General features: G+C 57.9%; 1 protein-coding gene across 1 annotated transcript in view; it reads left to right on the top strand.

Moving 5' to 3' along the window:
• Positions 1 to 17789, top strand: part of COL11A2 (collagen type XI alpha 2 chain) — a 29069-nt gene extending 11280 nt beyond the window's left edge. The window contains exons 12-66 of the mRNA XM_046638920.1: positions 43 to 117; positions 606 to 692; positions 953 to 1009; positions 1175 to 1228; positions 1315 to 1368; positions 1469 to 1522; positions 1694 to 1747; positions 1938 to 1991; positions 2074 to 2118; positions 2237 to 2290; positions 2724 to 2768; positions 2962 to 3015; positions 3213 to 3257; positions 3399 to 3452; positions 3696 to 3740; positions 3952 to 4005; positions 4136 to 4180; positions 4392 to 4445; positions 4777 to 4884; positions 5951 to 6004; positions 6303 to 6356; positions 6452 to 6496; positions 6583 to 6636; positions 6757 to 6801; positions 6928 to 6981; positions 7071 to 7124; positions 7335 to 7388; positions 7823 to 7930; positions 8080 to 8169; positions 8364 to 8417; positions 8646 to 8753; positions 8890 to 8997; positions 9131 to 9184; positions 9286 to 9339; positions 9532 to 9639; positions 9832 to 9885; positions 10153 to 10206; positions 10437 to 10490; positions 10639 to 10692; positions 11012 to 11119; positions 11512 to 11565; positions 11752 to 11805; positions 11942 to 11995; positions 12520 to 12573; positions 12853 to 12960; positions 13069 to 13122; positions 13276 to 13329; positions 13604 to 13711; positions 13842 to 13895; positions 14202 to 14237; positions 14439 to 14492; positions 14607 to 14874; positions 15465 to 15577; positions 15938 to 16144; positions 16759 to 17789. Coding sequence (XP_046494876.1) covers positions 43 to 117; positions 606 to 692; positions 953 to 1009; positions 1175 to 1228; positions 1315 to 1368; positions 1469 to 1522; positions 1694 to 1747; positions 1938 to 1991; positions 2074 to 2118; positions 2237 to 2290; positions 2724 to 2768; positions 2962 to 3015; positions 3213 to 3257; positions 3399 to 3452; positions 3696 to 3740; positions 3952 to 4005; positions 4136 to 4180; positions 4392 to 4445; positions 4777 to 4884; positions 5951 to 6004; positions 6303 to 6356; positions 6452 to 6496; positions 6583 to 6636; positions 6757 to 6801; positions 6928 to 6981; positions 7071 to 7124; positions 7335 to 7388; positions 7823 to 7930; positions 8080 to 8169; positions 8364 to 8417; positions 8646 to 8753; positions 8890 to 8997; positions 9131 to 9184; positions 9286 to 9339; positions 9532 to 9639; positions 9832 to 9885; positions 10153 to 10206; positions 10437 to 10490; positions 10639 to 10692; positions 11012 to 11119; positions 11512 to 11565; positions 11752 to 11805; positions 11942 to 11995; positions 12520 to 12573; positions 12853 to 12960; positions 13069 to 13122; positions 13276 to 13329; positions 13604 to 13711; positions 13842 to 13895; positions 14202 to 14237; positions 14439 to 14492; positions 14607 to 14874; positions 15465 to 15577; positions 15938 to 16144; positions 16759 to 16899 — 3927 coding nt within the window. The 3' untranslated portion in view covers positions 16900 to 17789. The remainder of the gene's footprint in view (positions 1 to 42; positions 118 to 605; positions 693 to 952; positions 1010 to 1174; positions 1229 to 1314; positions 1369 to 1468; positions 1523 to 1693; positions 1748 to 1937; positions 1992 to 2073; positions 2119 to 2236; positions 2291 to 2723; positions 2769 to 2961; positions 3016 to 3212; positions 3258 to 3398; positions 3453 to 3695; positions 3741 to 3951; positions 4006 to 4135; positions 4181 to 4391; positions 4446 to 4776; positions 4885 to 5950; positions 6005 to 6302; positions 6357 to 6451; positions 6497 to 6582; positions 6637 to 6756; positions 6802 to 6927; positions 6982 to 7070; positions 7125 to 7334; positions 7389 to 7822; positions 7931 to 8079; positions 8170 to 8363; positions 8418 to 8645; positions 8754 to 8889; positions 8998 to 9130; positions 9185 to 9285; positions 9340 to 9531; positions 9640 to 9831; positions 9886 to 10152; positions 10207 to 10436; positions 10491 to 10638; positions 10693 to 11011; positions 11120 to 11511; positions 11566 to 11751; positions 11806 to 11941; positions 11996 to 12519; positions 12574 to 12852; positions 12961 to 13068; positions 13123 to 13275; positions 13330 to 13603; positions 13712 to 13841; positions 13896 to 14201; positions 14238 to 14438; positions 14493 to 14606; positions 14875 to 15464; positions 15578 to 15937; positions 16145 to 16758) is intronic.
• The last annotated feature ends 4478 nt before the right edge of the window (positions 17790 to 22267 follow it).

The following is a 22267-nucleotide window of genomic DNA, read 5'->3' on the forward strand; positions in this document are numbered from 1 at the left end:
TCCCCCTATGTGTCACCCTATCCTCATTCTCTCCTTATCTAGGGCCCTCCCGGCCGAGCAGGGCTCCCTGGATCGGATGGGGCCCCTGGCCCTCCTGGCACATCCCTCATGCTCCCGGTGAGTTGTCTTCTTGGCTGTGGAATGGGCTGATGGTGATGGCAGGGGAATTATGTTGTGTCACCAAGAACCAGAAGGTCAGGAAGTCTAAGGAGGAGTCTCTAACGATCATCAACCCAAAGAGATTGATCTTTGGGGTGTAGGGACTAAGGCATCATTAGATGACCTAGAACCAAACATGGATCTTCTAGAACCGGGCAAAAAAGCCTATATTTCAGAGGGTCTAGAGCCAAAAGAGAGTCTTTCAGGAGGAAGAGGCTAGAGAGTCGGGGAGGAGGACAGGAATTGAGTTTCTGGAAACCTCTAAGTCATTATCTGAAAAACTCTCATGGGAGATGCTGGAGGAGGGCATGGGAGTAGGGGCGTGAGGGTGGGGGTGTGTCCCAGAACTTGGGAGATGGGGCAGAAATGCTGGATGAACCCTCTGGCTGGGAGGGTCACATGGATTTCTTGGAAGAGAACCTGGGCCTTCTTTCCTTGCCCCTCAGTTCCGGTTTGGCAGTGGCGGGGGTGACAAGGGCCCTGTGGTGGCGGCCCAGGAGGCTCAGGCCCAGGCGATTCTGCAGCAGGCACGGGTGAGTGGGGCTGGAGGGGATCTTGGTGGAGGGAGGGGTATGGTGGGAAAAGAAGACTCTAGGAGGGGTTGGAAGGGTAGGTTGAGTGAATGTGAGGCAGGGGACGTCTGGGTCGGTTTGGGGCTCAGAGGGAGGTTGGGGAGAATATAGGGCAGTGGAATGAGGGTTAGGAGTGGAAGGGCGAATTTGAAGGGTGTTCTGGGGTTGGGAGTTCTCCAGCTGCCTCTTCCTCAGCTCTGCTGTCTCCCCTGCTCCCCTAGCTGGCGCTCCGTGGACCCCCTGGCCCCATGGGATACACAGGCCGCCCAGGGCCCTTGGTGAGTGAGTGGGGTGTTGGGTAGGGGATCCTTTATTTGTGTGTGGGGGTATGGATAGTTCTGGAAAGGGACCAAGTCGAAAGTTATTTTGCTTCTTTTGGGGAGGGCTTTGAGGTCACTCTGGGTATGTCTTTCAACATAGCCACCCTCTCTTTTTTCTCACAGGGACAACCTGGGAGCCCTGGTCTGAAAGGAGAATCTGGAGACCTAGGACCTCAGGTGACCTCCCACCCATCTGATTGCCAATCCATTGCCTCCCCCTCTGTCTATGCTCAGTAACCCTACCCCTGCCTCTCCCTCATCAGGGCCCCAGAGGACCTCAGGGCCTCACAGGTCCTCCCGGCAAGGCTGGGCGAAGGGTGAGTGACTGAGGGGTAGGGTGGGTGCGGGTGGGAGACGGGGCGTGGAGCATGGAGGACCCTGCTCCTGTTTGCTCTGACGCTTCCCTTGCACCTCCAGGGCCGAGCGGGTGCCGATGGAGCCCGAGGGATGCCTGGAGAGCCTGGAGTGAAGGTAACAGGCTTGGGGCCCTCTCTGATGCCTGTAGCTTGCAGCCCCACATGGGCTCATTTATCCTCTGGGGGTGACCAAGTTCCCCAGGTTCCGCTCCTCCCAGGATGCAATAGGGAGGGCTGAGTGGGAAAGGGGCTGGGACCTCACTTGAGCTGCTCCTCTCCCCCCTAGGGTGACCGAGGTTTTGATGGACTCCCAGGGCTCCCTGGGGAGAAGGGACACAGGGTGAGTATATTTGATGAGGGGTGGATCTTCCGTGGAGGGGAGGGGAGGTAGGGATCTCAAGGCAAGGGAAGGAGGCTGAGGGTCCCAGTAGGAACTCAATGGATGGAATTGGTTGCTTAATTGAAGAGGGTCAGTGTCTCCCTGTGCTGGGGGCTCTGAGGCCCCTCTTACCTGTTCGCCCATTTTCCAGGGTGATACTGGTGCCCAGGGTCTTCCTGGGCCCCCTGGTGAGGATGGAGAGCGGGTAAGTGTTGTGGGCAGGGCAGGGGCTCGGCATGGGCGAGGTGTGGAAGATGAGGCTGCTTCACCATGTCCTCCTCCTCCAGGGAGACGATGGGGAGATTGGGCCTCGGGGGCTGCCTGGTGAGTCGGTGAGTGTCTACCGGGTTGTTGGGGGAGCTCTGGGGATGCCAGAGAACGGACATGGGTATGAAAGGGACACATTTTCTCTCACCCACGCTGCCGTATCTTCCCCTCACCTGAATTCAGGGACCTCGAGGTCTTCTTGGCCCCAAAGGCCCACCTGGTATTCCTGGACCCCCGGTAAGTGTCTTCTGCCCTGACCTTACCCCCTGACCTCTCTAACTCTCCACCCTTCCTAACTGCCTCCATCCTCCCCTTCCTTCGGTTCCCTCTCCCCTGGGTCTCACCTAGCCCCCCTTCAGCCTTCACTCCCAGGTGCCCTTGCAGGGCCAAATGGTGCAGTGCATCAAAGACTCTGAGCATAGCCAACAACAAAAAAAATCCTCAAGAAAAACAAAACAAAAACCCACAAACCCACAGGCCCACAGACCCACGCCCTGTGGATCTGGGCCAGCTGTGTTTGTTTAGGTTTGGGATGAACTGGAGGTCTGACTGATGTGCGTCTGCCCCAGCCCGTCCCACCCTCTGGAATGGCGGGGCCTCTCAGAAACCACAGGTCCCTCCAGGGCCCTAGCTCCCCTTCTAGCCTGCTCACGCCCCTCTCATGTTTCAGGGAGTCCGAGGCATGGATGGCCCCCACGGTCCCAAAGGGAGCTTGGTGAGTGATGGGCATGGAGACCCTACCTGACCCTTAGCCCCGGGGTCCCTGCCAACGTCTTGTTCCCTTTGGCACCATTTTGACCTCCTGCCTGCTTCTGGTTCCTGCTCTCTTGGCTGTCCCTGCTGGGACTCAGCTCTCCGCCCTGTTTGTTACCATCTCCTTCTGACCCCTGCCTGGTGCCTGTTTATAGGGACCCCAGGGAGAGCCAGGACCTCCTGGACAACAAGGCACTCCTGGGACCCAGGTGAGTGGTCCTGTCTACCCCCTCCCCAACTTTAGCGACTTCCCCTAGGCTTGCACAGTGGGTCAGACCCTGGATGGGGACGGGAAATTAAGGGTCTCAAGCCTTTACTGCTCATGCTCTCAATGGGAGATGCTGGCTGGAAGAGGGAGCAGCCCACCCCTGCGGGGCCCCTGTGACTTCTCTCTCCCTGTGCATAGGGTCTGCCTGGGCCCCAGGGTGCCATTGGCCCTCATGGAGAGAAGGTAAGTGACTAAGTGATCTGAGGGGCAGGGGATGTGCCCAGGGGTGGGTGTAGGGAGAGCCCCAAATGTCTGGCTGGGACTTTAGCCCTGTGTTCAGACCTGACCCCTCTGGTGACCCCGAGCCTCCCCGTCTGCTTGCAGGGTCCTCAAGGGAAACCAGGGCTCCCTGGCATGCCTGGCTCAGATGGTCCCCCGGTGAGTGGCCCCCCACCTCTTAATCCAAATTCCCCTTGATCCTATCCCCCAGCGAATGACCTCCAAGTGCCTTCAGTGACTGTCCATACCATATGCCTCTTGCACTGGGAGGTCACTGGTGGTCCTGCCCATGGTCAGTCAGCTTCATTAGGTCACAGGGGAATTTGGGTTGAAGAAACATAGGGAGGGGTTCAGGGAAGCTGACAGAGGCCAGTGGTCACATTCTCCTTCGCCTACCCCCAGGGTCACCCCGGGAAGGAAGGTCCCCCTGGAACCAAAGGAAACCAGGTGAGACCTTCTGTACCTCCTTTCACCCCATGAAGGAGTCTCCACCCAGACTCTGGGGCCTCAACGTCCTTGGGATTTCCTTGTCTTCTCAGTGCCATGCTCTGTAATCCTATCCAGACTCCAATGTTGTTACTTCCATTTCTCCCACCCCTGAGGCTCCCCCAGTGACATCCTGAGACCCATTTATAGATGCCTCTCTTTCTTCTTCCAGGGTCCATCTGGACCTCAGGGTCCTCTAGGATACCCAGGACCTCGAGGTGTCAAGGTAACGGACCACCAGGCTGGGAGATAAAGGACGGCAGTCAGGGGAGCCAACTGGGGTCTTAGGAGCTCAGTCCTTCCAACTCAACCTCCACCCCTCATCTCTCTGTCTCTGTCTTCCTCTATAATTTTAGGGTGTGGATGGAATTCGGGGTCTGAAGGGTCATAAGGGTGAAAAGGTGAGCAATGTGCCCCCAACTTCCCAGCACTCCATCCTGCCCCACACAAACCCGTCTGCCCATCTCTTTTCCTCACTTCCTTCCCTCCAGCCTGCCCCACATTTCCCTCCATCTCCTGAAAGCCACCTTCCACTCGTGTTCCCTGAAATCCTCCATCCTAACCCCCCACCCTCCGTCATCTGTGCTGTCCTCTCACCCCCATCTTTCTCAGGGTGAGGACGGCTTTCCTGGGTTCAAAGGTGACATGGGCGTGAAAGGCGACAGGGTGAGTGGAAACCCCCACACCAGCCCCCAACTCTGAGTTCTAAGATCCTCCTCTTTGGAGCCCCCAGTTAGCAGCCTATTCCCTTGTACCCTGAGCTCCCCATCTCCAGTGCTCTATTCCCTTTAGAGCCAGATCCCAGCAGGATGACAACCTAGCAGTCTGTGTCCCACGGCCCTCCAATCACGATGCTCTTCCTGCCCCTATGGGGTTCACTGTTTGGCAGTAGCTTCTGAGACCCCTGCCAACCCCACTCTCTGGGGCCCACCTCTGCTCTCGGGGCCCAGCCCCACCCCCAGTCCCAGACATTCACCTCTCCAACCCTCTCACTCAGGGCGAGGTTGGAGTCCCTGGTTCCAGGGGAGAGGATGGTCCCGAGGGGCCGAAGGGACGCACTGGACCCACTGGAGACCCTGGGCCCCCCGGGCTCATGGGCGAGAAGGTGAGGGAGGATGATGGATCTGTGCCTACATGCTCTAGGGACATGGAACGGAGGAGGGCCTAGGCAATGGGATGAGGGTGGGCGTGGGGTGCCAACGACTGGAGTCAGCAAGTCAACTGAAGATGACCATGCATTAATTATGCTCCTCTCTGTGTACGGTCCCTCCTGGACACTGATGGGTTGAGGGGGGATGTATAAGAAGTCAAAGCGAAGTCTCTGTTATGAAGAGGTTGCATAGCATAGAGGTGGGGACAAGGCATTGAGGCCGTCATAGGGTAACTGTAGGTCCAAGGCAGGGTGAAAATGTGTTCAGACTCAGAGCAGCAGGAGTTCCGAGAAGGGAGAGTTGAGGAGGAGGTGAGCACTGAGGTCTTCAGCGCTAACTCACCGGGCACTTACCATGAGCAGGCTCTGTGCTAAATTCTCCTGTCTGTCTGCGGGGGCGGGATGGGCGGGTGGAGGCGGGGGACGGGGGGAGGGCAGGCACTATCACAGTCCTCTTTTGTAGAGGCACCAGGAGGTTCAGATCCCTGTCAGTCACACAGCCAGTGAGGGGCAGAGCCAGGATTTGAGCCCAGGCAGTCAGCCTGCAGAATCCCTGCTCCCAGCCTCTGCTCCACAGCTGCCTCGGGGTGCATGTCGCGGGAGTTGGGGTGGTGCGGAGCACAACCAGAGGGGCAGAGGTGATCCTGAGCATGCTGTGTGGAGGCCTGCAAGGGGGCTGGTCTTCCTGGAGCAGAAGTGTGTGCTGGGGAGGCTGGAGCTGAGGTGGACAGGTCGGCAGGGGGTAGATCACAGGCCTGGAAGGACTTGATGGAGCTGCAGACTTCAGTCTCCAGACACAGGGGAGGCAAGATCCCAGTACTAGAGTGGGGGAAATCCATTCTCAGGAAGGAGCGATTACAAAGCCAGGCAGCCCGTGGGGCGGGAGATGAGGGGCCAGGGGCTGGAGGTTTTCTGGGAGCATTGCTGGGTGGGGGATCCCATCTCTGGGGGTTGGGGTCTCCAGGGATGGAGTGGTATCTGTGGCTCCTCTTGCTCCTAATTGCTCCCTGTCCCTCCGCAGGGCAAGCTGGGCGTTCCTGGTCTGCCTGGCTACCCCGGACGCCAGGGTCCCAAGGTGATGCGATGCCCCTTTTGTGCCCCGTCCTCCTTTTCCCTTCCCTGACCCCTGATTCCAGGAAGCATAGACTGACAGCAGTGGGGGGCCCTAGAGAGAATTTAGTCCACCCCTATTCTACAGATGAGGGAACAGAGGCCCAGAGAGCAGCGGGGGTTTGTCCAGGGCCACCTAGTTATTGGCAGAGCCCGGGGCTCCCCCACTGCTGCCTCCATCACCTCTCGTGGAATCCACTGGCCCTGCCTAGGGCCTCCCCTTTCATGACTTCTTAATTTTTCCCCTTCTCCTTCCTCACCAGGGGTCCCTGGGATTTCCTGGTTTTCCTGGAGCCAGCGGAGAGAAGGGAGCCCGGGTAAGCTGGGGGAGGGAGAGGGTGAGGAGGGAAGGGCGGCTCCATGGGGGAGTCGTGCCCTGGGTGATGTGTTGTCTCTTTTTCATTCCCACCAGGGCCTGTCGGGGAAATCAGGGCCTCGGGGAGAGCGGGGCCCCACGGTGAGTGCAGTGGGGAGAGACACGAGGCTTAAGATCCAAAGGGGTATGGTTGGGTTTTTCTGACAGCTCCTCTTCCCTCTCTCTAGGGTCCACGGGGTCAGCGGGGACCCCGAGGCGCCACTGGGAAGTCTGGAGCTAAGGTTAGTGGTCTTAGCAGGGCTCTATCCACCATCTTCCCATTAGCCCGGCTCTCCGGTCAACTCTGATCTCAGACAGCTAGAATGCGCTCTTCTCACTCTCTGACTCTGTTTCCCTCCCAGGGAACATCAGGTGGTGATGGCCCCCATGGGCCCCCTGGAGAGAGGGTGAGTGTGGCCTGAGTCTCCCCTTCCCAGTGCTCCCCAGGGAGCCCGAGTGGGGCCAGGGAGGAAGCTGGGTCCCTGCCCATCACCCCTCCCCATTCTCCTGACTCAACCCAGCTCTGTCTCTAGGGTCTCCCTGGGCCTCAGGGCCCCAATGGATTTCCTGGCCCCAAAGGACCTCCGGTAAGCTGACCTATGACCCCTGACCTACCTGAGTTCTGTGAGTCCTTCTTCCCACCCTAGAGTTCACCTGACCTCTGAACCCCTTCCAGGGTCCCTCTGGGAAGGATGGGCTGCCAGGACACCCAGGCCAGAGAGGAGAAGTGGTAAGTGATGCCCTGGCCCCCTCAGACCCTCAAACTTCAGAACTGTCTGGAAGGCCTGCTGGGGATGTTCTCCTGGCAGAGTGAGAGCATCCCAGGGCTGCTTAGACCCATGGCCAAGGACCCTGCCTTCCTCCGGGAACCTGGGGACCTATACCACAGTGTCCATGCCTGACTGTGTTCTGACCACTCTCTCCTCTCTTTCTTTCTCAGGGTTTCCAAGGGAAGACTGGTCCCCCTGGCCCCCCAGGGGTGGTGGGGCCTCAGGTACGTCTGTCCCCGGGAGAAAATGGACCCCAGACCCTGGAGTTAGTCTATCGGCCCCTCTTCTCCCTTTTCCCAACCACGTGCCCCTACCCCTGTCTTGCCTGACCCGGACCCCTGGGGCTGGGGGGAGTGGTGGGGGCTGAGATTTGGAACAGGGATCCCAAATTTCAGCCTGTTTCCTGGGCTAGTTCTCCTCTTCTTGCATTTTGGAGAAGAGGAAGTTCCCCACTGGGGACACAAGGTGGTGTAGTTACTCCACACTGGGGACTAAAAACCGGAGCAGTGGCCTTTGAGAGCCCCTGGGAATTTCCCAGTAGCTTTGGGGCAGGGAGAAAGGGGTTCTAGGTGGGTATTTTAAGGTGGCCAGGGCGGCCAAACAGGGCAGGCAGTGGGGCGAAGGGTCTGAGACTCGAGTCTGTCTGCCTCTTTCCCAGGGAGCAGCAGGAGAAACCGGGCCCATGGGGGAGAGAGGTCACCCAGGCCCCCCAGGGCCCCCTGGAGAGCAGGGACTGACTGGAACAGCTGGAAAAGAAGGAACAAAGGTCAGTAAGGGGCCAGGCATAGGGGAACTTGGGGGACCAGGGTTTGGGTGCTGAAGGGAACAAGTCATTGGGGATTTGAAGGGGGCCAGAGATCTCTTTGCCCCATTTGGGAGCCTGGCTGTAGCTCATCACCTTTCCTTTCCTTTTAGGGTGATCCTGGTCCCCCTGGGGCCCCGGGGAAGGATGGTCCCGCAGGTCTGAGGGGCTTCCCAGGAGAGAGAGGCCTCCCAGGCACTGCTGTGAGTGTGACCCCAACCCAACTGCTCATGACAAGTCACCATGCATCCTGGTACCCCCAGTGTTACCCCACTTCCATCTCTCTGAGCCTGTCTCCCCTCCCTGACCCTTCTCCTTCCCTGCATGTCTCCTGGACCCCATTCCTGCAGCCCCCCTTCCCGTCTCACATCTATTGCCCCAAATCTCTGCTTCATAGGGTGGACCTGGTTTGAAGGGAAATGAAGGTCCGGCTGGTCCTCCTGGCCCTGCAGTGAGTCTGGGGTCCCTGAGGGGCAGTGGAGAGGAACCAGGAAAGGGGTGGGTGAGGAAGGATGGAGAGTGGCATCTGAATCTAGGCAGGGCTATGGGACTGGGCAGAGGGAGTCTAGGGTCAGCCATAATGCATCCCATTTTGGGCTGGGAACCGTGGTCAGGGATTCTCTGGTGTGGGTGGGCTGTGGTCTCCTCTTTGGGGGTCTGACTCCATCTCCTATCTCAGGGCTCCCCTGGGGAGCGAGGTGCAGCAGGATTTGGGGGACCCATTGGCCCCCCAGGGCGCCCAGGACCGCAGGGTCCTCCTGGAGCAGCAGGAGAGAAAGGTGTCCCGGTGAGTTTTGGGGGGGTTCTGGGGAGAGATACTGGGGAGGGGTCTGTGAGCTGTTGGGTTATGGAGGGTTTCCTGTGGGGGTATTTAAGGGTGAGGGGTATCTCCAGGTCATGACTCCGTTCTTCATTCCCTGCAGGGTGAGAAGGGCCCCATTGGTCCCACTGGCCGTGATGGGGTGCAGGGTCCTGTGGGGCTTCCTGGTCCTGCTGGGCCCCCAGGTGTGGCAGGAGAAGATGGAGACAAGGTGAGGGAGCCTGCAGACCCTGGACCCAATCTTCTTTCCAGACGAGGTCGTGGATCTGGGTGTGGCCCGTCTTATTACTCTCCCCACTTTCCCATCTCCTCTATCTAATATCTCATCTGCCTTCTCCTCCCAGGGTGAGGTGGGAGACCCTGGACAGAAGGGCAGTAAAGGGAACAAGGGTGAACACGTAAGTATCCATGACCTTTAACTTTTGACCTTTGGCCTTTAACCTCATTCCCACCTGATCTCTCCCTGTCTTGGTGTCTCTGACTCTCCTTTCTCCCCCAGGGCCCTCCTGGACCCCCTGGACCCCTTGGTCCTGTGGGGCAGCCTGGAGCAGCGGTGAGTGATTGATGGCCCCTCTGCCTCCACCAGAGGCCCCGGCAGCCCCTAGTCTGCCCTCTGCCCTTGGAGTTGGGGGTGGGATTGGGGCCCTCTGGGCCTGGTTCCCAGCTCCGTGTGGGGTTTGTGGATAGAGAACACCTGGCCCATGACCATCTCTGTGTCCTTATTCCTGCCCTCCCCCAACCTCAGGGAGCTGATGGGGAACCTGGAGCTCGGGGACCCCAGGGACACTTTGGAGCCAAAGGCGATGAAGGAACCAGAGGATTCAATGGGCCCCCAGGCCCCATTGGCCTACAGGTGAGTTGTGGCTGGCAGACAGGGGCTGAGAGGTGGGGTCAGGATGGGGCTGATGTCTGCCCCTGCCCCCTTCCAGCCCCCTGCTGATGAGGACTGGGGAGCAGGCATGTGGGATCTGGGTGGGAGGGACCTGGGGGGCCCATCTGCCTAGGGCGGTAGTCACCTGGGTCTGTGCTATGTATATCTGCACAGGGTTTGCCAGGTCCTTCGGGGGAGAAGGGAGAAACAGGAGATGTGGGCCCTATGGTGAGTGTGATCCCATTGATGGCGTGTGACTCCTACTGACCCCAGCCCCACCTACTAGTCACCTTCCCTGCCCATCCAGCCCCTACCCCAACACCCCACTGCCGCTGACCCCATTCTCCCTGCCTGCTGGTCCCTGGCCTGGCTGCCCCTCCCCCTCCGCCTCTCTGCCCAGGACCTCTGTCTGGCCCAGCCCTCCACCATTCATGTGCATCCATTTCTCTTTCTCTCACTTTGCTTCCCCTCTCTGGTGTATCTGTTTCTCCCCAGGGACCACCTGGCCCCCCAGGACCTCGAGGCCCAGCTGGACCCAATGGAGCTGATGTGAGTTCTCTTGGTCCCTTGTCCCTTCAGATCATTGTGGCCAGTTCTCTGCCTCCCTTTCCCCAGACTATAAACTCTAGTCTCATCATAGGTTCCACGAGAAGCCACAGGCCCCTGGGAAGGCTTCCCACTGTCTCACTGCTGTGACCTTGGGGCCCTCACCCAGGCCCTGCCCCTGGAATGGCACCTCCTCCCCTAAGCAATGATCTCTATTTCTGTCCCTTTTCTAGGGTCCACAAGGTCCCCCAGGAGGTGTTGGGAACCTGGGTCCCCCTGGAGAGAAGGTAACTGGGAAGGGGGTGAATGGACTGGTATTGGGCGATGAGGGCTGGACTTCTGCCAGTTTTGGCTGCAGGGGCAGAAGAGAATGAGGTGTGGGGAATATCAGGATTTTTTGGGGGAAGGAGGTTTTTGACCCCAATCTCTTTGCAGGGAGAGCCAGGAGAGTCAGGATCTCCAGGGGTCCAGGGCGAGCCAGGTGTCAAGGTGAGTGACAGCCCTGAAGCCCTGCTCCCCAATCTCCTTCACCCCTCTCAGCCCCACCCCACTTTTCCCCGTGACCTTTAGCTGGAACTCCTCCTCAGCCCAGGATTCTGTGCATCTGGCCATTGTCTGCGAGGCCTGGTCTTGGGTCTGAGTGAGCCCTGCCACGCTTTCCTTGAAGGGAAGAAGGGTAGCTTTCTGTGTGCATCCCACTGTCACCAAGGGGACTGCGGGGAGGCTGGAGGTGTCTTGGAAGCAGAGGCTGCATCCTTGACCTTCAAGACCCTCTTGGAACCATCTGTACTCTCCACTCGTTCTTCAGGGTCCACGTGGGGAGCGTGGGGAGAAAGGAGAGTCCGGGCAGCCGGGAGAGGCCGGACCACCAGGGCCTAAAGGCCCCACGGGCGATGACGGCCCCAAAGGGAACCCTGTGAGTTTAGGGGAGGGGCTGAGAGAAGGGCCCTGTCAATGGGAGACCTGGAGATATGAGTGTATGTGCAATGTGAGGACTTGGAGTGTGGGGAGCCCAAGAGTGGGGGATACCTGGGAGGAAGGTTGTAGGAATGGGGTCTCCTGGGAGGGGTGTATGGAGTCTAGGATCCAGAGAGAGACAAAGAGCCGCCTTCTTACTTAATACCCTGACAGCATTAGAAGGCACCTAGGACATGAGGGGCGAGGGGTCCAGGATACAGTCTTCCCAGGGTGGTGCAGGTGGGCATGGCCTGTAGCGAGGGAGTGTGGTGGGTGCCCATGGGGGTCTGTGTTGGCTCTGGGTGGGCTTAGGGGGCTGTGACCCTCATCCTTGGTTTCCCTCTGCATTAGGGTCCTGTTGGTTTTCCTGGTGACCCTGGCCCTCCTGGAGAAGCTGGCCCTCGGGTGAGTCCTACCCAGGGAGAGGAAAGGGCAGAGGGTGGGCTCACATAGAGGGGGCCTCTTTGTGGCTGAGGGGCTCAGGTGTGGGAAGTTGGGGGTATAGCGGGTGGGGGGATGGGAGGATTGGCAGTTTTTGGGGTGATGCCAGTCAGGTTGGGGGCCCCCTCTGACCTTGCTTCATCCCTGCAGGGCCAGGATGGTGCAAAGGGTGACCGCGGAGAGGACGGCGAGCCAGGACAGCCTGTGAGTGACCAGGGACCCTTCTCCCCACCGCAGAGCCCAAGCCTTCAGACCTCTTTCCCCTCTTCTTTGCCCCACTCTTGAGGGCTCCCTTGGCTGGAGGCTTAACACCCACCCAACCCTATTCTTCCCTCCATAGGGATCCCCTGGTCCCACTGGGGAGAATGGACCCCCTGGACCACTTGGAAAGCGGGTAAGTGAGGTGGACGCCTGGGACCTTGAGGGGCAGTCCTTGGGCTGGGTGGATGGAGGATGGGGCAGTGGCAGGTGGAATGTGAGGGAGATGTCTATGTCTGGGCTGTCCTTGGGTGGGGTGTGTATGTGTGTGAGCACGTGTGTTTATAAGTGTGCTGTGTATATGTGGGTATGTTTGTTCCTTGCTTTTGGTATGTAAGTTCTTGCCAGGGGTGGTGGTGTGTACTGACCAATCAGAGTGGACACTGGAGGAAGGGACTGGCTTTTCCGGAGGGCCCCTGCTGGGCCAGGGATTAAGTCTTTAGTTGCTGGGGTAGGAGGTGGGGCACGAGGGCATGTGTGGGCAAGTGGCTTTTGACTAAATGCACAGAACTGCTCAATATTTTAACAACTGGTGCAGCTGTACCGCCACTGGCTCACATCTGTGAATCGGCCTCTGCGGTTGTGTCTGTGCATGCACAGGTGTGTGTAAGCGTGCTACTCTGTACCTCATCCACTCTTCCTTCCCGCCTCCATCTGCAGGGTCCTGCTGGCACACCTGGTCCTGAGGGGCGACAAGGAGAGAAGGGAGCCAAGGTGAGGGAGAGGCTGCCCTGGATGCTGGCACATTTCCTCCATCTTCCCGCCCCCTTGTCCTCAGATTCCTCTGTCTCCAGATGTCTACCCCCTGTCCACCGCCCCCCCCCCACCATGTTGAGTCCCTTGTGGGGACGAGGTCCCCTAGAGTTGTTCCTGCCTCAGGGCTCTGGGGTTTGGCTCCTCTTCCCTGACTCACGTTGTCCACCTTGGACCCCCTGTCCCCAGCCACAATCCCCTCCTCTGCGTTTTAGGACATGTTCCTTGTGTATGTTTCAGGGGGATCCTGGTGCTGTGGGCGCCCCAGGGAAGACTGGCCCTGTGGGTCCCGCAGGCCCAGCAGGAAAACCTGGTCCTGATGGTCTGAGGGGGCTGCCGGGTTCAGTGGTGAGTCATGGAGTGGAGAGGCGTGGCTGGGGTGGCAGGGGTGAGGGGCCATGGGAGGGGTATGATATGGAGACACTCCTGACCTCTGTTGTCCCTTTGAATCCCAAGGGCCAGCAAGGCCGTCCTGGAGCCACAGGCCAGGCTGGGCCTCCAGGTCCTGTGGTGAGTGACTATGGATTGGGTGGGGTGGAGGTGAGGGTGGGGGCGCCCTGGGGCAGTGGCATCAAGCTGAAGCCCTGGAGGGGGTGGGAAGTGGTGGCGGGAGAGCTTGGTCCCACCTCTTCCTGTAGAGAGTGACTTCCTGTCTCCCCACAGGGACCCCCAGGGCTTCCTGGCCTCCGGGGTGATGCCGGAGCCAAAGGAGAGAAGGTGAGTGACAGACAGACATGTGACCAGGTGTCTCTCCTCTCACCCTCACCCTCTGAAACTCATGGGGACCCTGAATGTCTACTGCTCTGCTTCAGGCCTCCAGCACTGTCTTCGAAGGTCCTTACTTAGTGAGGGCCGTTCCCAGTCCCTGCTCTTTCCTCTGACCCTGTGTCTGAGTCTCTCTCTTGTCCTCTGGGCTCTGACCCCTGTGGTTCTTCTCCTGCATCCATGTGTCTCCTCTCTGCCTCCCCCTGACACCTGTCTCCTTCTCCAGGGTCACCCAGGTCTCATTGGACTGATCGGGCCCCCTGGGGAGCAGGGAGAGAAGGGTGATCGGGGACTTCCTGGCCCTCAGGGCTCCACTGGACAGAAGGGAGAGACGGTGAGTAGAGGGTGTGGTCCTGGAAGGTGTTGGGGGATAAGAGTGCTGATTGGTGTTGGGGTAGGGGGGATGGGCTGAGGGAGGAGGTGCAGAGGACGACCCAGTTGAAGGAAGCCCCTCGCCTTCCTAGGGTATCCCAGGAGCATCTGGCCCCATCGGTCCTGGAGGTCCCCCTGGCCTCCCTGTGAGTACCCCATCTCTTCCTCTGCTAAATCCCCTGAACCCCACTGCTCCCCACTCCATAGCGTCCCAGCGGCTTCCACAGCAACTGCCAGCCTAACCAGCATAGACCCCAGTGTCCCCATATGTCCTTATACCTGCAGTGTTTCTCCTCCATCCTTCCAGGGCCTCCCAAATGTCCCCACATTCCCTCATGCCTGCCCCTCCTGTGGTAACCCCACTGTCCTGTGGACTCATGACCTTTTCTTTCCATTCCTCCGTGGTCTGACCTTCCCATGTGGTGACTGACCACCTCTTTCTTATTTCACAGGGACCTGCTGGCCCCAAAGGAGCCAAAGGAGCCACAGTGAGTGACCCTCAGCCAGCTCTGACCTCTGCCCCCTCCCCACAGCTGGACTTGACGCTGTCTCTCCAGAGCAAAATGCTCCCCCGAGTCGAGCCCCTTATTCCCAGCCTGGAGACTGATTTGACCCTTCTGTGACATTGATTGCATGCTTGACCTCTTGACCCCTTGACCCCTCCATGACCTCATTTACTCCTTTGGCAGGGCCCAGCTGGACCCAAGGGAGAGAAGGGAGTGCAGGGCCCTCCAGGACACCCGGTGAGTTGCAGTCAGGGCCTGCTTCTCTGACTGGCCCTCTCTGTCCTGGTATTTCTCTGCTTCACCTTCATACTGACCTCATCTCTCACCCCCTCCACCTGTCCCTCCACTCAGGGCCCCCCAGGCGAGGTGATCCAGCCCCTGCCCATCCAGATGCCCAAGAAGACCCGGCGCTCAGTGGATGGCAGCCGCCTGATGCAGGAAGATGAGGCCATGCTGACGGAGGGGGCCCCAGGCAGTCCTGGAGGCTTGGAGGAGATCTTTGGCTCCCTGGACTCCTTGCGGGAGGAGATTGAGCAGATGAGGCGGCCGACAGGGACCCAGGACAGTCCCGCCCGCACCTGCCAGGACCTGAAGCTCTGCCACCCGGAGCTGCCCGATGGTCAGTGCCAGCCTCGGGGGACACAAAAATATTAACAACAGTGTGGGCACCCACAGCAGAATGGATGCTGGGGGAGTCTTGGGGTAGGTGCTGGGGTGGGGGTGAGGGTTGAGGGACTTGGAACAGCAGCTCTTTACCAACCAGGTCAGACGTATTTCAGTATTTAGCAACTGTTACAGTCCTGCCAGCGCAAGCAGCTCATTAAAGCCTGGTGTCTATAGGGATAGATAAACACACGTATGTACACACGTACTTGCCTTTACACAGATGGACACGTGTGTGAACCTACAACCAAGCATTGTACTGGTGTGAGGGTGTCGGCATTCCTCCCTCCTCCAATCAGGAGCCTGGGGGTACCGCGGGGGGGAGGGGCATCAGAGGTGGGGCCAGGTGTAAGGTGATGAGGGAAGCGGAAGTGGGGTGGGCTTATTATGGGGCTCTGCGTGGTAGAACGGGGTTCCTGGGAGACTGAGAGCATTGTGGGGAGGGCTGGGGGGCTGCAGCAGTGGGAGCGGAGTGGGAATGTAGGGCACAGAGCATCTTGGGTCCGAGATCTCGGGGCCCTGACCTCCCCCTCCCTCACCCAACAGGAGAATACTGGGTCGACCCCAACCAGGGCTGTGCTCGGGATGCCTTCCGGGTTTTCTGCAACTTTACAGCAGGAGGGGAAACCTGTGTGACGCCCAGGGATGATGTCACACAGGTGAGAGCTAACCCTTGACTGCCCTCCCCTGCCCCACAGCCTACCCCCTTCAGGGCCTAGTGGTTTCTGGGTTTATGCGACAAATTCCCTGGCTGCGGCCTCTACAGAGCCTGCCGGCCCTCCTCCATTCCTTGCTCCTTCCTCCTTTCCTTCTCACCACGCCTCCAATGCTCACTTTGTCTCCTTCCCTTGGCAGCCCAAGACAAAAGCGTGCCTTTCATTTACCCCGGTCCCCCGGCTCCCACTCTGGCCCTTCATTTCTCCCCCTTCCCTTTCCTCCCACCCATTCCCTGCTCATGAGCCTGGCTCAGCGGCGCTGCCTGTCTGCCTGCCTCTGACCGCAGCCCTCTCTCCTGCCAGTTCTCTTACGTGGACTCAGAGGGCTCCCCGGTAGGCGTGGTCCAGCTCACCTTCCTGCGGCTGCTCAGCGTCTCAGCCCACCAAAATGTCTCCTACCCATGCTCTGGGGTGGCCCACGATGGCCCCCTGAGGCTCCGGGGCGCCAATGAGGACGAGCTGAGCCCAGAGACCAGCCCCTATGTCAAGGAATTCAGAGACGGCTGTCAGGTGGGAACCAGGAAGAGCTGGGGATTCCAGACTCAGGCTGGGGGAAGGAGGCAGGAGACCCTTTGGGCAGAGGCACCCAGGGAGAGCAGGAGTCCAGCTTCCTGGTGGCAGATATGCCTGAGGAGCTCAGATGGGGGTGAGGAGGGCAGGAAGGATGGAAGGTGGGGGTCATCTGTGTGCACACACCAGCATCACCCAAAGTGAGTCATGCAGGCTCATACACATATTTATACGGGTTGCCTGTCATCACACAGGCACACCCACAAACGTGCACACATCCCTATGGAGCCACACAGACTCACACAACCACCACTGATAATCTCAGAGAGAAACCTGAAGTGGCACAGATTGGCTCATTAGTGCACACACGTGTGTGCACATGCACACACACACACACACTCACACAAAACCTTCCTAGCTTTCCCAATCCTGACTCTCTGGAAGAAACTTTAGGAAGAAAATTTAGCCGGTCTGAACACGTGACACGGACTGGGGGAAGAGTATCTCAGGGTGCTCAGAGGAGAGGCAAGCCTGGGCCTGAGGTTGGGGGGGGTCTGTGGGGTGTGTGTGCCTCCACCGTGCTCACTCCTCCCTCTCCCCGTCTCCCCCTCAAGACACAGCAAGGCCGGACAGTGCTGGAGGTGCGAACCCCTGTGCTGGAGCAGCTGCCGGTGCTGGACGCCTCCTTCTCAGACCTGGGGGCCCCCCGGAGGCGGGGAGGGGTGCTTCTGGGGCCTGTCTGCTTCATGGGCTAGGACCTTCCTTGTCTGACCCTGTCCGTCGAAACCAGGCCCACCTGGAATCCCACAGCAGCAGCTCTGTGCCACTTCCCAAGAGGGCTCCTCACTACCTAGGGGGCCGTGGGCCAGGGCTCGGAGAGCCCCCAGTCCGGGGCAGTCCAGGGAGGGTGACGCGGGGGCCGGGACAGCCCCGGGGAGGGGTGGCATCTGGGGCTCCTGGCCCTCCCACCTGTTAGACAGCTGAGACCCTTATTTAAAACTCACCTCCCCATCGATCGCCCCAAACAAGAGGAAGAGAAGAGAAAGGACACTGTGTATTTTGTATTTAAAAATAATTATATTATTTAAAGAGTGGAAAACAAAGGAACAAAAAAGATAAAGAGAGAAATGCCAACAAACAGCAGGGGACTTTGGAGACAGGGCCCCCGCATCCTTGCCTCAGGGCTTTCTTCAGTGACTGTGGGGGGCCCACCTCCCCCACGCCCCACCTGGAGCACCCACTGTGAATGTTGGAATATACGTCTCCTTTGCCTCAGGGCTCCGACTCTCTCTGCCCAGGGTGGGCTCTTTCATCTCTACCTACTGGGGGTTGGCTCCCTGACGAACATACCTGCTGTCTTCCACTTGGTCTGGGGCTTGCAGGAATGCTACCTGGGGACCAGGCCACTCCCCTGGGAGATAAATGGAATAGTGAGGGGTGTGTGCGGGGCCTGTATTCAGCAGACTGTTGAATATTGAAATTCTTCCGTATTAGCTGGGAAATCGCCATGGCCCTGAGCCCCCTGAATATCCCATTGCCATCCTGGCCACCCCAGGCCCTCCCCTGCGCACCCCCCACCTTCCCTGATCCTGCAATTAAAGGGTTAATGTGTGGCATATGGATGGAAAGGACTCCCAGGACCTTGTCTAGCCCTATGACCAGTGTCCATTCTGACTGATGGTTAAATAATGTGATTGTCTCCTCCCGGGGTGTGTGTGTGTGGTGCTTGTGTTGTTATTTCAACCCCTACCCTGACCCCCATCCAATGCCCCTTCTTCCCCATGAGCTGTTGCCAGAAATGGATGGCTCAATCTCTGTTCCCTGGACGACCTGTCCAGCCGGGGTGTCTGGGTCAAGAGAGAGTTCATAAAGCCTGGGTGACAATTACAGAATCACAAATGGATCCCCCAGTGACATCAGGCGGGGGCCCAGAGTTTGCCAGAGGCTGGTGCTGGCCAGCCTCTCCTCGCTCCCCACCGTCTTTAGGGACTTCAGGGCTGGGAGGAGCCTTAGACGGCCTAGTCTAAACTCTTTGCAAACGAGGAGATCGAGGCTCACTTCCATGACGTTTGCTGCCCTGCACCTCTGCTCATTTCATCCTCCCCCTCAGGCTTTCCACATCCTGTCATAAAAATCCTGGGCCCAGGCCTCCCATACTTGCTAATGATAGCGACTGCATCACTGCAGGTTTTGTGCTGTGTCGAGATGCACAGTCCTCCCCGTCTCCTCCCACTCTGCGCCCCTCCTACTTCCTCTCTCCCCAGCGGCCCGCCTCAGGGCTCATTCAGCAGCTCAGTGCCCTCCGAGTCAGGTGTCTAGGTGTGTCCCTTCCGTTCAGGGCTGTCCGCAAGGCCGGGCCTCCCTAGCTGGCCTCCCCGCCTCTCCTGGGGCTTCCTCGTCCTCACGCAGCACTTCCTGCCTCCCGCTGGTCCTGGCCGTAGATTAAAACTTATTCCAGGGCCTCCTCGCACTCAGGACACCCCTACCTCTCTGGACGCCTGGCTGCGGGGGCGGAAGGGGGACGGGTGTACCCGCCGGTGCACGTGTGTGTCCCAGTTTCGGCATCCGCAAACCCCCAGGGGCGGCCGGGGAGAAGCTGCTTTGCGCACCCGACCTGGAGTCCGGATAGGCAGCGCCCCTGTCCCTCCTCCGTGTACTTCTTCCTCGCGCGGATCCCCGACGGCACCGCCTTGTCATCCCTGTCCCCAAGGACAAAACCCCGATCTTTGAAACCCTAAAGTGTTGGAGCTAGGTCCTTTTCGATCCTGGGAAGCTCTTCTATGCGGGTCTAGGAGCCCAGCCTCGCATGGGCGGGTGGGCAGGAGAACCGCTCGCAGGTGACAACCCCTCCTCCGTGCGCCGGGGCCTCGGGCTTTCAGCGTCTCCCCGCCTCTGCTGCCCCCTGGTGCCGGCGCCAAGACCTCGGCCCGCTAAAGTGCAAGCGGAAGGATTCCCGTCGTCGCTAAGACTTCCGAAACCTCTGCTCCTCCTTTGTCACTCACTGAACCCTCACTCCCACTCCCTCCGACCCAAGAGGAGGTCAAGTGGAGGGGAAGCCCCCGATCTCGTTTATTTGGGGTCAGGCGATGGATGGGGTTTCGGGGATCACCCACACCCACCTTTCGCCCACCCTTTGGTCTCAATCTCCAAGTCCCGAGGGTACTCTGGTACCCTCCCTCCCAGGCCTCAGCTGAAGAGAAGATCAGACCTAAATAGATGCTCCCCACTCTGCTCGCCCACACCCACTCCCAGCCAAGCAGGAACAGGGCTGAGGTTTCTCCGGGGCTCTCTCTCAGTTGGAGCCAGACTCACAGAGGTCCCCCTCCAGAACGCAAAGGGGAGTGTCCCCAAAGGTCACTTTTGGTCAGATCCTCTGAGCTCAGAGGGCTTTTCTCCATGGAAACAACGCCATACATTCACTCAAATAACATTTATACATGGCGGTTAGGTCCCCAAGCCAGTCCACAAAAGCCTATTTAAACTAGTATGCCAACCAACCCCATATAACAGTTTTATGAGCGATTCTGTGCCAAGTTTCATATGGGGATGCCAGGACCACAGCCCTCTCCTTGCAGCGGGACTTCTCCGTCCCCGGGGAGAAGCTGGGGCCTGGCTCTAAGGAAAGGTGGGAGGAGTCTAGGGGCAGGGCTCCGCAGGCGCGGTGGGGCTGGGTGCCCTAGTGCAGATGCCCTGGCCTCTGGACTTGTGGGCGCTGGCAGTGGCTCCAGTGGGCAGTGGAGGCTTCTGGATGGGGTGTGGAGAAGATAAAGGAGAGCGAGGCAGAGACTTTGGGGAGCTACTTGGAGTTTGATTGGGTCAGAATGCAAACTTGTAGGAGGGGGTGGTTTCCGAAACATCTTGACTAGCTCTCAAAGGAAGAACCCAATAAGGAAGAGGGAGTCATTGACGGTGTTTGACAAGCCAAGTGATATGATGGAGTTGTGCCCTAGCAAGGCACAGGGTTGGCTGAGGATGTGAAGGGCCTGGACACAGGCACACAGCCCACAGCAGGCTTGGATGCTTAGGAGAGGAGGACTTGGAACCTGGAGGGCAGTGAGATTACAGAGGAAGGCTGTGGGGATGGGGCCTCTAGTCTGTCACACCCTTGGAGCTGCTTCTTAGCCTTCGGCTGGTATTTTTGGCATCTGTGACTTATGGTCAAAAAACAACTTGTAAAATTTGGACTCTTTAGGGGCTGGCCCAGTGGCATAGTGATTAAGTTTGCACATTACTCTTTGGCGGGCTGGGGTTCGTGGTTTTGGATCCCGGGTGTGGACCTAGCACCCTTGGTCAAGCCACACTGCGGCAGCATCCCACATAAAACAGAGGAAGATTGGCATGGATGTTAGCTCAGCAGCAGTCTTCCTCTGGCAAAGAGAGGAAGATGGGTGACAGATGTTAGTTTAGGGCCAATTTTCCTTACCAAAAAAAAAAAAAAAAAAAGGACCACTTAGATCGCTGTACCTGGGAGCACTACATATCCCAGAAGGCCATGGGCTACATAGTTCTGTCCTCCTCATCCCTTGGCTGTGTTGCGTGCTGGGATTTGTAGTTTCTAAACGGATCTGAGTAGGTGGGGTTGGAGACAGATAGGGAAGAGAATGGGTCAAAGCAAGTCTCCAGCTGCCTCAGAAAGAAGTGTAGTAGGGGGTGGCGACCCGGTTTTGTGGTTGTGTAGCTCCAATTCCTGCTAGTTTGGTGTGGTCAGCAGGGAGTGCCAGAGCCATATCCAAACTTCTTCCTGGCCAGCTGGGCAGTTCGCAGGCAATGATCATGTTTTCCAACTCAAACCTGTTGAAGTGACTAGAAGTCACCCCTGGGTGCTTGCGATTGGCCTTCTGTTATCTTTTTTCTCATCTTCAGGGTAGTTTCAAGGAAACTGGCACTGCCAGCAGACTGTCATCTCAGTATGGAAGACCTGTCACAATTGTCCTTGAATGAAGACCAGGGACATCTATAGGACAACCTCCTTTAGGGCTATCCCCAAACAGCCAGGATGGTGGAAGCAGCCTCTGTGAGAGCCAGCACACCACAACGCCGTCCCAGTGGGAGCATGGCAAACCGTTTATTTGCTTTGCTCTGGCCTCTCTTCCTGTTAGTAACATCTTACTTACATGCTGAAGGTCTTTTGATTCCCAAGAAATAGATGGGTGTTTTTCCGGAGTATGACGGATAAAAACCACATGGGATACCATGGCAGCTGGGGCAGAGCTCACGTTCCTGGTCCCACCACTTCGTCTATAAAGGGCTTGGATTCCACAGAGACTTGGGCCAAAGTATGTGAGTCATGGCGAGATATTCCTGTGTTGTGTTCACATCTCCCCAGGGTCTGGGCTACACTGCTGGATCCCGTAGTGGGTCAATTCTTCTCCCTAAATAAGGTGTACCTCTATTATTAATGGTGGTAGAGATTTTTTATAACTTTAAAGCTTTCCATTTGTGGTTATTTTTATTAATACATCAATATTTTTTCTCACTTTTTGGAACTGAAAATCTGTAGAAACAAACAAATAAAAACTAAAAGCTAAGAAATGTGTTTCAGAGTTATTAGGATTAAGGAGAAGATGAGAAATAACGCTGCATTTAGCTGGAGCCCTGATGACAGAGGGAATCAGACAGGAAGGTCTGTCCTGACAGGTGGTCTGGGTTGGGTAGGGCTGAGCAGACTTAGGGCCAAGGTGGTACTGATGTTAGCTGGCAGGAGACCTCTGTATATTCTTTTTTTTGAGGAAGATCAGCTCTGAGCTAACATCTGCTGCCAATCCTCCTCTTTTTGCTGAGGAAGACTGGCCCTGAGCTAACATCTGTGCCAATCTTCCTCTACTGTATATATGGGACACCTGCCACAGCATGGCTTGATGAGCGGTGCCATGTCCGCATCCAAACTGGCGACCCCTGGACCGCAGAAGTGGAACGTGCGAACTTAACCTCTGTGCCATCACGGCTGGCCCCGACCTCTCTGTATGCCTAATGAGGGTTTCTCCTTCATTTAGCTTGCCAGTGGTGCTTTGCTTCTAACTGGGCTGCTTATTTAATATGAGCATCAGTTTTCTCATCTGCAAAATGGGATAACACTTGCTCTGTAAGGGAATAATTCCCCCTGGAATGATAGCCTTTGCCTTG

Source organism: Equus quagga, chromosome 15 (assembly GCF_021613505.1).
Source record: "Equus quagga isolate Etosha38 chromosome 15, UCLA_HA_Equagga_1.0, whole genome shotgun sequence".
NCBI lineage: Eukaryota > Metazoa > Chordata > Mammalia > Perissodactyla > Equidae > Equus > Equus quagga.